Here is a 14,706-nt window from a genome sequence, read left to right as displayed (position 1 = left end):
GTCTTCTGTGATTCTTTAAAACTCAACCTCATTTCCAAACAATTAGAAACACACAGAGAAAAGAAACATTGATAATTCTGTTTCTTTACCTCACACAAACTCACCTTTATAAGAATCAAACATTTTTATCAGAAATTCGGTTTCCTCAATTATTTTGTCTTCAATGGTTTTTTTGCCCATTCCAAATTCTCGCAGGGTGGTTAAGGTGAACCTTCGCATTTGTTTCCATGACTCCCCGTGACCAAAAATAATGCCTACAATTAAATCCATCAGAAAGAAGTCATTAAAACTTCAAATACAATGAACGATGTTTGATTTAACACTTATTATACTAATATCTCTTCAGTTGTCGATTAACTAGAATAGAAAGTGGTGGAAGCCTAGAAATCACTATTAGTGTGACATGACCTTTCCCACAGAAACAAAACTATATCACATTTACAGCACAGACACAGGCCATTCAGCCCAACTGGTCTCTGCTGGTGTTCAGGCTCCACATAAGTCTCTCCCCTTTCCTGTTTCACCAAACGCAAATTATAATTTACAATTAGCAGGTTAATTTTAAAATGTAAATTTGAGACTATTGTTACTTGTACACCAAAGCATTAAGGAATCTGGAGCAGAGGACCCGCTATGTTGGAGTTCAGTCACCAATTAGCTATGGTCTCACCAAGTGTCGGAACAGGTACAAGGAACAAAATGGCTTCCTCCTGTTCTTATTTTCCCAACACAAATAACATCCCTCTCAAATAAGGAAATTAATACCTCTGTTAAAATCATGGAAAATAGGATACCACATTAATTTGCTAAGCCATCCTACATTAGTATCACCAATTGAAGTTTATACTGATTGTTTGTGTAATTAAATACAACCACGTTTTATAGAAGTTACAGAAAATTGGTTAACAATCATATTCAAAGGGTGGTTTTTTATCTTCCAAGGTTCTTTAAAACATTAAGATTTAGAAAAATGAAAATTTGCCAAAGTCTGAAAAATATTAATTATTTGAAGCCAGACAGGATGCAGCCAGATTTGAACTGACAGATTTTACAACAGTGAAGTTAAAGGTGAGAATTACCGTGTCCCTTTATAGTTGCCTCAATTATCGGGATCTGTGCTCTTTCACCAAATTCCTCTGCATGTTTGACAAGTGCATCATTCACTGTCTCATAGCCGGTCAGCACCACTACATTCCTGAATCCGAGCTTGATGCTGAATACTGTACCGTACTTCTCAGATAGCTGAAACAAAAGCAATACATTTCCATGAACAACTCATTCAACTATTCACATCACATGCCTTGTGCGGCTTCTCAATAATACATTGTAACATGTTCACCATGGATGAGGCAGCACTATAGCTTGATAAGGACACTCACAGTCACCAGATACTGGCACTTACTCTGGTGGGTAGTAGAGAGTCAGGACCTTCATGTGCTGAGTCACTGGGCATGAGAGAATGGGGCTGCAGCCAAGAGAAATGAAAGAATAATTCAGCTCCAAAATGTAAGGCTGCAGTCGAATTCATGCCTGACGACTGCTGTCATTGCCTGGTCAGATGGCCGTGAGGATACAAGGGCTTTGCACCAAGCAACCAGCCTCTGGTCCTGTGTGAAGGTCTGAAGATGGTGGGTATTACTGGCTAGTACATGATGCTAGTATCTAATAGGTCCTGTTGATGGGTGTTAAATACCCTGTAATTTACCTTAATATGGTAAACAGGTGCTGGATATTGATTAGTTAATTTTACTCAGATATGTATGTAAAGATGAGTCAACCTCCTATCCCTTACATATCTCTGATACATAGATAATACGTTTGCTCCATGTAAATCCTCAGCGCTATGTAAAGATTTCCCTCTACACTTAATGGGATCCATCCTGGGATTTCTACAGTAGAGAAAGGCCTGATCAGCAACCTTGGAAATGGGGCCTGGGCCATTTGCTCACTGAGCAAGCTTGATGCACGATGCAGCGCATCAAAACCATTCTGTGGGATAATTGCTCCCCTGATCAGATCACTGTTCACTGAATATCTTGCAAAGTTGTGAAATGGCCCAGTCTATCTGAGATTACCCTGGAAGGGTAAGGTGGCTCAAATATTTGGGCAACGGGTGAAGCTAGCTTTCCATGCTGCTTCTTTCCATCACACCAAAAAGATGTCCTGAGTAATGTGGCGTATGAATTTCAGTGTCAATGTGATACCAGGTATGGAGGCTGCACATCCCAATGACTGGTGGATCATATCAAACAGCGTTTCTCTTTGGCTGTTCACAGCTGGCATAGTGCTAACCATTCCCAACCAGCCTGTGCTTACAAAGCTCATCACACAGTGCCCAGGTGACTCTGCAACTGGACAACTCTCGCAAAACAATGCTGATTGTGCTAAGTGTTAGGAAACAAAGGTAGTTTTAAGGAAGTTATGTTTATATGGTTAAACATTAGAAATAAGATAGAGTGTTTAAGGTAGTGGGTTTAGTTAAATGTTTCTGTGCCTGGAAGGAACCCAGAATTTCACAGAATCCCTACACTCCAGAAGGAGACCATTCAGCCCATCGAGTCTGCACCAACAACAATCCCCCCCAAAAGTGGTTTGGATCAGGAATTGGCTAGCTGGAAGAAAACAGAGGGTGGTGGTTGATGGGAAATATTCATCCTGGAGTTCAGTTACTAGTGGTGTACCGCAAGGATCTGTTTTAGGGCCACTGCTGTTTGTCATTTTTATTAATGACCTGGATGAGGGCGTAGAAGGATGGGTTAGTAAATTTGCGGATGACACTAAAGTCGGTGGAGTTGTAGACAGTGCAGAGGGAAGTGGCAGGTTACAGAGGGACATAGATAAGCTGCAGAGCTGGGCTGAGAGGTGGCAAATGGAGTTTAATGCGGAAAAGTGATTCACTTTGGAAGGAGTAACAGGAATACAGAGTACTGGGCTAATGGTAAGATACTTGGTAGTGTGGATGAACAGAGGGATCTGGGTGTCCATGTGCATAGATCCCTGAAAGTTGGCACCCAGGTTGATAGGATTGTTAAGAAGGCGTACGGTGGGTTAGCTTTTATTGGTAGAGGGATTGAGTTTCGGAGCCAGGAGTTCATGTTGCAACTGTACAAAACTCTGGTGAGGATGCACTTGGAGTATTGCCTACAGTTCTGGTCGCCGCATTATAGGAAGGATGTGGAAGTGTTGGAAAGGGAGCAGAGGAGATTTACCAGGATGTTGCCTGGTATGGTGGAAAAATCGTATGAAGAAAGGCTGAGGGGCTTGAGGTTGTTTTCGTTAGAGAGAAGAAGGTTAAGAGGTGACTTAATAGAGGCATACAAGATGGTCCGAGGATTAGATAGGGTGGATAGTGAGAGCCTTTTTCCTCGGATGGTGATGGCTAACACTAGGGGACATAGCTTTAAATTGAGGGGTGATAGATATAGGACAGATGTTAGAGGTAGGTTCTTTACTCAGAGAGTAGTAAGGGCGTGGAATGACCTGCCTACAGCAGTAGTAGACTCGTCAACATTAAGAGCATTCAAATGGTTATTGGATAAACATATGGATGATATTGGAATAGTGTAGGTTAGATGGGCTTTAGATTGGTTTCACAGGTCAGTGCAACATCGAGGGCCGAAGGGCCTGTACTACGCTGTAATGTTCTATGTTTTATGTAAAACTTCACATATTTACTCTGCCAATCCCTCCAGGGACATGGGTTCGATTTGCACCCTGCGTTTCCTCTGGATGCTCCGGTTTCCTCCCAGAGTCCAAAAATGTGCAGGTTAGGTTGATTGGCCGTGCTAAATTGCCCCGGGACACTAAGGGGCAATTAGGACAAAGGGGCACGAAGGACAAAGAGGTTTTAGAAACAGGGTACGATTCATTTCAAGTCACAGAGCTGAAAAGGAGCTGCGAGGGAGAAGTCTGAAAGATATCTGAGGCGGTTCCAAAGTCAACTCTGCTGGAATCACGCAACTTAACAGCTGCAATACACCACCATTACACTCAGTCAACCTGCCTGGTTTGTATTTAAACAAAAGCTAGACAGTTAACTCTTCCCTGGTGCATTCTATACTGAAATACCTCGACCAATCAGCAATCGACATACCAACCAATCAGCACTCTTTTCTTATGCAGTATAGATTGGTCATCTCTTTACAATGGCGGCACGGTGGCACAGTGGTTAGCACTGCTACCTCACACCACTAGGGACTGTAAGGAATAATCATTAAGACAACATATATTGGAAGGAATAATTATTAGGACAAGTAGGAGATAATAATTAACATAGAAGAGATAATCACTACTTAAGAAGCTCTCATATATCATCACATATCTTATTAAGCATACACTTGTACCCTTTTAAGTGCACAATACCTTACCAGGTCAGTACACATGGATAGTCACATAAATGAACATAAAGGCTAAAAGAAGTCAAGCAAACACACAGAAGCTGAAAGTAATTTCTTAAATAAACGTAGGAAAGTAAGAAAGACTTGGATGCCCTACAATGGTTGAACAAACAACAACCTTCATAGAATCATAGATTCATAGAAACCCTACAGTGCAGAAGGAGGCCATTCGGCCCATCGAGTCTGCACCGACCACAATCCCACCCAGGCCCTACTCCCACCTTGGCTGATTAGACAATAAACTTCAGATAAGGCGGCAAGATGTAACCACAATGATATCATAGCACATTCATTAGTGACCAATCAGAAAGAAGGCAGATAACGTAGGTCTAGTAAACCATGGTGGCTAACGAAAAGTGGCCTTGGGGTCTGCAACAAAAAAAAACCTTGACTGTAAGATAAGAATGATGAAATATGAAGCTAAATGTGGATAAAAAGGACTGTGAGAACACTGGTTTTTTGGATTCATCTGGAAATCCCGGCTTTATTGAAATGGATTAGCTAATAAAGCCTTGCTGCCTGGAAGATCAAGACTCAGACTCTCTATTCTGATTGATGAACTCTTCTTGCCGTCCACGGGGAACCACATCAGGACCCAGGTTTGATTCCTGGCTTGCGTCACTGTCTGTTTGGAGGTTGCACATTCTCCTCCTGTCTGTGGGTTTCCTGATGTGGAGATGCCGGCGTTGGACTGGGGTAAACACAGTAAGAGTTTTAACAACACCAGGTTAAAGTCCAACAGGTTTATTTGCTACCAAATAAACCTGTTGGACTTTAACCTGGTGTTGTTAAAACTCTTACTGTGGGTTTCCTCCCAGTGCTCCGGTTTCCTCCCACAGTCCAAAACTGTGCGGGTTAGGTTGATTGGCCATGGTAAATTGCCCCTTAGTGTCAGGGGGATTAGCAGGGTAAATACGTGGGATTACGGGGATAGGGACTGGGTGGGATTATGGGTCGGTGCAGACTCGATGGGCCGAATGGCCTCCTTCTGCACCGTAGGGATTCTATGATTCTCACCAGTGTAGGAATTCTTGTAGCAGCGTGAGTAGCATCCCGACCACTGAACCTAGAAGCTCCAGGTTTGAGTCCCACCCCAGGAGTTGATGGCCAAGAAAAGTATGTTCATAGCGCAGTCAAATAGGTTGAGTGTGTCAATCTGAAAATCTAATAAAAATGGCTGACTGTGAGAGCGGGTGGGACTCCTGGTCAGCTATATTTGATGTGGAGTGTTGCCCCTCCCCAAGCTCTAAACCTCTGGGGACAGACTAGCAATCTACTTCAGGGATTACCAGCTATGGAAACAGATAAAAGTCTACCTTAGTGCACCACGAGGTGGGGGGGGAGAATTGGAATTACAGCTGGTATGTTTGCATCTGTCTGGATGCGAGAAAGACACGAAGCTGCCACAACATGTCACTGTTTTTCTAACTTGAAGATTGAAAGTTTTATGTCAGAGCCTGACTCAATTTAAATTTGAAAAAAAAACTTAATTGAACCGTGGGAAGCAAATTCCCATCGACACACTTTGTCCTTGTCTCACTCAGGCAGCTTCTCTCCATCCGGCCCTTTACTCCGTGAATCCCCTTTTACTTGCTTACCTGCAAGGTGGCTGGTGTCTGCTCCTTTAAGTGATGTTTAAAGGAGAGGCCCCTCGTGTTACTGAACACTCTTCAGCTGGCTGTGGTCAGTCCAGGTGTCCATTGGATGTGATCCAGACAAAGTTTCTCAAACTGACGTCAAACAGCTGAGCTTTCAGTGCCTGGGTGCTGTGCTAACTCCATTGCCCATGGCAGCATGTGGGTGGGGTGGTGTAAACCATGCCATACAAACAGTGACCAAAGTGCAAGCATTGCCATTTTCCTTATCAGAGTTTCTGTAACATTGGTACGAGTGGAACTACAATCCTGAGCTGGTATGTGCTAAAACAAACATGGGAGATATAGAAATCTTTATCTTGTCTCTGTACTGGGAAAATAGACAGTTTTAAAATACCAAGTCAAGTAAAGTGTTCCATACCCTCTTAACAGGTTAGATGGCAAGGCGTCACATTTCATAGGAGGCAAAGTTCTGGCCACACCTACATAATGACCACCTCATAAACAAAGTGTGTAACATAAAGGCAAAGGATGGAAACATTAGAAGTTAGGAAATACCTAAAATGAGGTCTGTGTTAAGCACGCAAACTTGAACATAACCAAGTATTCTCAAAGAGTACCTGAGAACCTGTTTATCCAGCTTGTGACCAAAATCATGAGGGGGCTGAACAAAGATGATTGAGAGAAACTGTTCCTATTGGTGGAATGGTTGAGAAGCAGAGGAAACTAATGCAGAAAGGTGACATGAGGAAAAGATTTTTAACACAGTGAGTGTTTAGGATCTGGAACGCACTGCCCAAGACAATGGTAGGGGCAGATTTAATCATGATTTTTCAAAAGGATAATTCCGTCAAGTGAACCTTCTCTGAACTGCTTCCAGTACAAGTCTATCCTTCCTTAAATAAGGAGAACAAAAGTGTACACAGTACTCCAGGTGCAAACCCACCATTGCCCCGTACAGTTGGAGCAAGCCTTTCCTACCTTTATTTACCCTTTCCCTTGCAATAAAGAGCAGCATTCCATTTGCCGTCTGAATTATTTGCTGTGCCTGAATGTTAACTTTCTGTGGTTCATATACCAGGACAGCCAGATCCCTTTGTACTGCAGCATACTGCAGTCACTCTGCATTTAAATAATATTTCTTTGATCGAGGCATTCAAGAGGGCATTAGATAATCACCTGAATAGAAACAATGTGCACGGGTATGGGGAAAAGGCAGGCGAATGGCATTAAGTCACGATGCCCATTTGGAGAGCTGGTGCAGACACGATGGGCCGAATGGTCTCCTTCTGCACCGTAACAATTCTGTGATTCTTTACCTGTCAGTATGATGTCAATTTACCAGCACAGCCTTTGGGGGGAAATCAGCTGCACTCTGGTTGATTTTCAGTGTTTAACAACAATCTGCATTCACATAGCGCCTTCAACATAAAAATGAACATCGCAAGGCACTGAAGAGGTGGCAAACAGCAGAACAGCTTTCCGATTTACTGTAAGAATCTGGCTCTCTCTTACCTTCATCAAAGATTCGCTCATGTTTTTCAGATCCAACATGTGCAGGTTGCCAATCACTGGGAGAGGAGCGGGTCCCGGGGGGAAGTTAAGGGTTCCGTGAGATTTAGACCCAGTGTTAAAATACACCAGAAGGATAATGGTCAGAGCAGCAAACAACACCAGAGTGGCAGAATCCAAAGAAAATACATTTAGAATCGACATACTGGGATCTAAACTGGCGATGTTCCCAACAGGAGTTATCACAGTTTATGTTAGATTTCAGCACCTTCCCGAATGAGCTCCTAAATCCAAAAAAGATAAGCTCACACAGGTCGAGGTGGTTTTACCTTGTTGAAACCTTGTCGTGCAGCAACATATAAACGGGATAAAGCTACATCACACTCGCAGCAAGAATGAAACATGCAAACTTATCCCCTCCCACACTCAAAACCGTGTCAGTTACACTGAGATGATCAGGTTGCTTATGTATAAAGTATTAAATTCCCGTCCCCCTACTTGGGGACTATATAATCACATTCTCCTGTGAGACGTGCAGGAAGCCAATCAAAATAAGACGTCAGAGGAAAGTGATTGGCTGGAAGTATTTTTCTTTTTTCTATTGAAATTTGCCTATTTGACTGGGATTAGGAGTTGGGGGAATTAGGAGTGTCCACCCGGAACAGTAAATGGCGCAGACCGGATGGGCCAAATGGCCATCTTCTGCACCGTAACAATTCTGTGATTCTGTGAAGTGAATTAATGATTAGGTTGGAAGCGCGCTGTAAATGCAGATTGTAATTAATAGCTCAAACAGGGTAGCAGCTGGATTGTTAAAGAGTAAATATTGTTTTTTTCCTCATGGGGGATGGCATCTGCCACCTGTTTTTTTTTTGCAATTCCCACGCCAGGTGAGGGCACTTCCTGGGAGACAGCCTGTGTGGGCAGTGTCTCCAGATGCTGGAGCTCAAGAGGGCAGTGGGAGTCACAGGGCATCAGGGAGGGTAATATATTCCTCGATAATTACCTGGCAGCGGTGAGCATGCAGGAGGTGATGGGGAATGCTCTTCTCACCACCAGCCAAGCTAGTTCTTGGTGCTTGTTTGAAAGTTCTGGTAACGAGGTGTTCTGTTAAATGACGTGAATAGTCTGCTTGGGGAACATTCCAACAGGATCCAGCATCTTCTTTTCCCTCAGGGCCTCAAGAAACACTGCACACTGCTCTCGAATTGACTGCGGGGTGGAGGAGACCGTTGCACATCTCCTTGTGGAATGTGCTTTTGCAAAGCAGCTATTTGTTGAGGTTCATCACAAGCAGCTCTGTGACCCAGGACTCTGTATTCTACCGGCTTTTCCCAGGGATGCATCAGATCAAGCCCAAGATCAGGTGCAACGCTTATTCTTGCCAGCTTGGATCTTGTATGTCACTCTTGTGGTGACAATCGATTCAATTTGCAATTGGATTTTGGAGCAAGCAAGGAGATGGATTCAGAACTGCCCGGTCTGCTCTGAGCATTGGCTTTGTAACTTTAAGAATGGAGTAAAACACTGCTTCAAAAGTTTTTTAAAAACCACTTGCAGGTGAGGGATGCACTAAAGCTTAGGGCAGCCTCGGCAGAGGCGCAACAGGGAAAGGCTGCAGTCTGAGGAGTTTCAGCCATAGTGCATCCAGGTGAGGAGAATTGTAGAGAATTTCTCAGGCTGTATGGTTCACATTGAATTAATGCAGTGAATATTATATATATCACAATTATATTCAGACATGTCAGGTGCAACATGATCTGTGTCGTCAACTTAATGCCATTTGTATTTTCTGTAACGGCCATTTGAAATATCTCTAATGTTCCTTTGATTGTATTGAAGCACCTCAGAATACACCATGATCTATGTCGAAATCCTGAATGTTATCGCACTTTGTGTGATGGCCACTTTGAAATGTTTGTTCAGATATTTTATGATTAGGGTATATTTTTGCAAAAGAGAAAAAGTACTCGCAGGAGGTAAGCGTCATAGGGACTCGAAATTTTAATTCTGATTCTCTCTCCACAGATGCTGCCAGGTCTGCTGGTTTTTTCCCAGCATTTCCTGTTTTTACTTCAGATTTCCAGCATCTGCAGCATTTTGGTGTGTTGGTTCCCAGGGTAAAGGACATCAAGGAGAGGCTACAGAATATTCGACAGGGTGAAGGGAGTTGCGGTACACGCTGATACCAATAACATAGGGAGGGCAGGCATCAAACTTCTCCATCAGATTTTCAGGAGGTTGGGAGGAACAAAGAACAAAGAACATTACAGCACAGGAACAGGCCCTTCGGCCCTCCAAGCCTGTACCGACCATGCTGCCCGACTTAACTAAAACCCCCAACGCTTCCGGTGACCATATCCCTCTATTCCCATCTCATTCATGTACTTGTCAAAAAGAACAAAGAAAATTACACAGTGACAAAAGGAAGTTGAAAGGTAGGATTTGAAAGATGAACATCTTTGGATTACTCCCAGTGGTACGTGCTAATGAGAGTAGAATTAGGAAGACGGTGGGGGTCAGTGCATGGCTTTAAACCTGGGAGGAAAGGCTTTGGGTTCTTTGGGAATATTGGGATGAATTCTGAGGCAAAAGACACCTGTTGTATAGAGCTGGACTGCAGATGTACCAGACTGGGCAGCGGTGAGGTTCACTAGCGCGGTTGGGTAGGGTTTAAATTAACCCATTGGGGGATGAGCACCAGCATATAGAAATGAAAAATAGAAATAATGTGCATAAAGTTAGAAGACAAGGTGGTGCTAGAGAAGTGAGCGCCAGACATTAACCACTTGCTGTGTGAAAAAGCTGTTTCTCATATCACTTTTGCTTCTTTTGCCAATTGCTTTTAAATCTTTGCCTTCTCATTTTCAACCCTTTCACGTGGGAACAGTTTCTCCTTATCTACTCATGATTTTGAATACCACTATCAAATCTCTTCTCAACCTTCCATTCTCCAAGGAAAATAGACCTAAAGTTCCTCATCCGTTCTTGTGAATCTTTTCTTTGCATCCTTCCTAAAGTGTAGCGCTGGACCAGAACCCCAAGTTACATTGGAAGGTCAAACTAGAATCCAACAATTATTTCTTTTTGGCATAAATGTGAGGACAGGATATTTCTCTCCAGGAGTGATTCCCTTGACAAAGTATGGATCTTTGATAGTAAAACAAACTTTATTTAAAAACACAATTTAAATATAACTCACAAATGTAGCCGCTTAACTATTAAGAGTTTAACAGTATGTTAATAGGAAACAACTTTACTTTCTAGCATATGATGTTCCAGTTCCAAATAAGCCCCATTCATGAACAGATCAACACCACTTTGAAATAAATAGTTAGCAAGCACAAGCACACTTGCTATAAATTATGTTAACAGTCTTGAAGGTTTCAGAGATTTTGTGGAGAGGCAGAGCTCTCAGGAACAGCCTGCACGTGCCTCTAACATTTGCAAACCTCCACCTGAAACTGCTTAGTTTCCCCTCTAGCTCTGCCCATCACCATATCGGCACCTGATGGATAACTCGTGATCCCCTCAATCAACCTAATCAAAAACTCCATTGGAAATATCCATCTATTGACAAAAATCCATTAGCCTATTCTAAGTAAACACTACATGGCTAATTATCCTGCTCTCCTAGCATCTGAGTTACATTCCAGCCATTCATACTGACTACCTGTTGAATAAAGCTGAATTTTTAAACATTCCCATTAAACATTTTTTAAAAATATGTATATATATATATATCAATTGCACTACTATCATCACAGGCACCCAGAACTGATGCCATACTTCAGCTGATGTTGTAATTTATACAAGTTCAATATAACCTCCTTGCTCTGTGCCCATATTAATAAAGTCCAGGATACTGGATGCTTTATCAACTGTTCTTTCAACCGACTTGCAACCTTCAATGACATGCATTATTGCTCTCAGGTCCCCCTGCTCCTGCACCCACTTTAGAATTGTACCCTTTAGTTTATATTGTCCCTCAATGTTCTTCCTATCAAAATGTATCACTTCACATTTCTCCACTTAGAATTTCATCTGACACCTGTCCGCTCATTCCACCAACTTGTCTAGGTCCTTTTGAAGTTCTACGCAAATGAGACTAAGTGTACTTTTTGGTTTCAACGTTTATTTATTGCCACAAGTAGGCAATTAAGTTACTGTGATACTGGCACTCACCACAAGAGAGCCATGATCTTCACATATTGAGTCCACAGGGCTGCAACTAGGAAAACTGCAATGATCATTCATGTATCAGCTCACTTGAGTGTGAGATTGCAGACAAATTCATATTGTACAGTTGCTGCTCTCGTCTGGTCAGGTGGCAGAAGGGATAAAGAGTTTTTGCCCTAAGTACTCAGATCATGGTTCTCTATGGACAGCATGGCTGACTGGCACAGGATGAATTTATTATTGATATTTATTATTTTTTTATTAGTTATTAGTGTCACAAGTTGGCTTACATTAACACTGCCATGAAGTTACTGTGAAAACCCCGTAGTCGCCACACTCCAGCACCTGTTCGGATACACTGAGAGGGAATTTAGCATGGCCAATGCACCCAACCAGCACGTCTTTCGGAGTGTGGCAGGAAACTGGATCACCCGGAAGAATCCCACACAGACACAGGGAGAATGTACAGACTACCCACATACAGTGACCCAAACCGGGAATTGAACCCAGGTCCCTGGAGCTGTGAGACAGCAGTGTTAACAACTGTGCCACCGTGCCATCCTTTTTAAGATGAAGAATTTAAGATGGTTGCTGGCAGGATACTGAGCATTCAATAACATGTTGTATTAGACTGGAGCATGGCCATTGTACAGTGTTGAATGGTAATCCTTTTGCCTTGTGTATCTCCCCATTGCCTCAGCGCAAGGGACCCGGATTCGATTCCCGGCTTGGGTCACTGTCTGCGCGGAGTTTGCACGTTCTCTCCCTGTCTGTGTGGGTTTCCGCCGGGTACTCCGGTTTTCTCCCACAGTCCAAAAAGACGTGCTGGTTAGGGATATTGACCATGCTAAATTTGCCCTAAGTGTGCCCTGGACAGGCGCCAGAGTGTGGCGACTAGGGGATTTTCACAGTAGCTTCACTGCAGTGTTTATATAAACCTACTTGTGACTAATAAGTAAACTTTAAATTTTAAACTTTAAGCGGGGTGGGGGGGTGGAATTCAGCTGCACTCTGTTTTCGGGGCAACAACCTACATTCACATAGCACCTTCAGCACAAAAATGAACATCTCGAGGCGCTGAACAGAGGTGGCAAACAGCAGAACAGCTTTCCGATTTACTGTAAGAATCTGGCTCTCTCTTACCTTCATCAATGATTCACTCGGCTTCTTCAGATCCAACATGTGCAGGTTGCCAATCACTGGGAGAGGAGCGGGTCCCGGGGGGAAGTTGAGGGTTACATGAGATTTAGACCCAGTGTTAAAATACACCAGAAGGATAATGGTCAGAGCAGCAAACAACACCAGAGTGGCAGAATCCAAAGAAAATACATTTAGAATCGACATACTGGGATCTAAACTGGCGATGTGGCCAACAGGAGTTATCACAGTTTATGTTAGATTTCAGCACCTTCCTGAATGAGCTCCAAAATGGATTAACACACACAGATGGAAGTGGTTATAAGTTGCTGCTCTCTAGCTAACTGTTCTTTCCCTTGTTGAAATCTTATCAGATGGTAACTGGTAGGAGGAGTGAAGTTTCTTTATGTTAACAGGAAGGACGGGACATAATCCCTCCTCCTGACCCTGACCATGCAACAGTCCCGAATGCAACACAGACTCTCCCCCAAGCAGTGATGAAACATCAATAGGGTGGCTATAAATACCCATTAGTTTCCCTCCCCTATCCTCATAGACTCAGCCCTTCAGCCCATCGAGTCTGCACTGACAAGGTCTACCACTATAACCGGGGCTGTGCAATTACTTTTAGAATCATAGAATTCCAACAGTGCAGAAGGAGGACATTTGAAACCAATAGAAAAGCCAGGACACAAAAGATTAATCCTTCCCTCAAAAACGGAGCCAAAGAGCAGCCCCAAACATCACACAGCCAGCTGCCAGCCACTGAGACAATTATCTGCCTAGATTAGAAATCAATTCAATACTTTGCCAATGGATAAACCATTATACTGAACCTGCGCTTGGAGCTGTGTGATTACCTTCACTCTGAATCATTAAAGAGCTGAACTAGCAGAAATTAAAGCTTCTCTTCTGGTATCATAGAATCATAGAACCCCTACAGTGCAGAAGGAGGCAATTCGGCCCATCGAGTCTACACCGACAACAATCCCACCTAGGCCTTATCCCGTACCCCACATATTTACCCTGCTAATCCCTCAAACCTACACATCCCGGGACACTGAGGAGCAATTTAGCATGGTCAATCCACCTACCCACATGTCTTTGGACTGTGGGAGGAAACCTAAGCACCCGGAGGAAACCCATGCAGACTCGGGGAGAACGTGCAAACTCCACACAGACGGTGACCCAAGTGGGGAATCGACCCCGGGTCCCTGGAGCTGTGAGGCAGCAGTGCTAACCACTGTGCCACTGTGCCGTCCCAATGTAGAAGGGCCTAGAAATGATACATTAAAAATAGGCCATCTTCCTTTTTCCTGGCTGGGGAACCACACCCTGTGGAATCACCATTTTTGTGGTCACATTTCCACTTGGAATGATAAAACACTCATGGACAATCTCAAGAGTGACCATCCAGAAAGAAGGACTGCAATCATGTCATGTGAACTATGATGACTCTAAATTGACATTGCTGCTCTCAATGAGACCTATCTTCTTGGGGGAGGGTCAACTGAGGGAACAAGCAGGGAGATAGATATATGTTCCACATGGTAAAGGAAAGAGTAACAGTGATCTCCTTGTCAGCAGTGTAGATTTTGGCATTCGGAATAGGATCCTGGATGCTCTTCCAGAACTTCCCAATTGTATAAATGAAAAATTCATAACAGGTTAGCTTTTGCCAATATGACACTGCCATAAGGCCTTTTTAAAAATTAATTCATAGGATGTGGGTGTCGCTGGCTAGGCCAGCTTTATTGCCCATTTCTAGTTGCATTTGAGAAGGTGATGATATAATGACCTCAACGAGGCTCATGAGGTTGGCCTCTTGGAGTATGAGCTCCCTGATTGAGGGAGTCTCACCTGTATATTTATTGAGGAGTGTCAGG

The 14,706-nt window shown here is 43.3% G+C and overlaps 1 protein-coding gene across 2 annotated transcripts in view; it reads right to left on the bottom strand.

Annotated features, from left to right (window-relative positions):
• The window catches only part of LOC144510794 (cytochrome P450 2K1-like), a 29,785-nt gene extending 16,669 nt beyond the window's left edge, over positions 1-13,116 (bottom strand). Inside the window, exons 1-3 of one of the 2 annotated variants that reach the window (XM_078240684.1) lie at positions 12,827-13,116; positions 1,080-1,242; positions 105-254 (exon numbers count right to left, since the gene is read on the bottom strand). In XM_078240684.1, coding sequence (XP_078096810.1) covers positions 105-254; positions 1,080-1,242; positions 12,827-13,027 — 514 coding nt within the window. In that variant the 5' untranslated portion in view covers positions 13,028-13,116. Of the gene's footprint in view, positions 1-104; positions 255-1,079; positions 1,243-7,507; positions 7,783-12,826 lie in introns of those variants that run through there. The other variant, XM_078240683.1, reaches the window with a different exon arrangement.
• Positions 13,117-14,706: the final 1,590 nt, after the last annotated feature.

The sequence above is a fragment of the Mustelus asterias genome, chromosome 23 (genome assembly GCF_964213995.1).
Source record: "Mustelus asterias chromosome 23, sMusAst1.hap1.1, whole genome shotgun sequence".
In the NCBI taxonomy this organism is placed as follows: Eukaryota; Metazoa; Chordata; class Chondrichthyes; order Carcharhiniformes; family Triakidae; genus Mustelus; species Mustelus asterias.
This window is presented reverse-complemented; position numbering and strand designations above follow the sequence as displayed.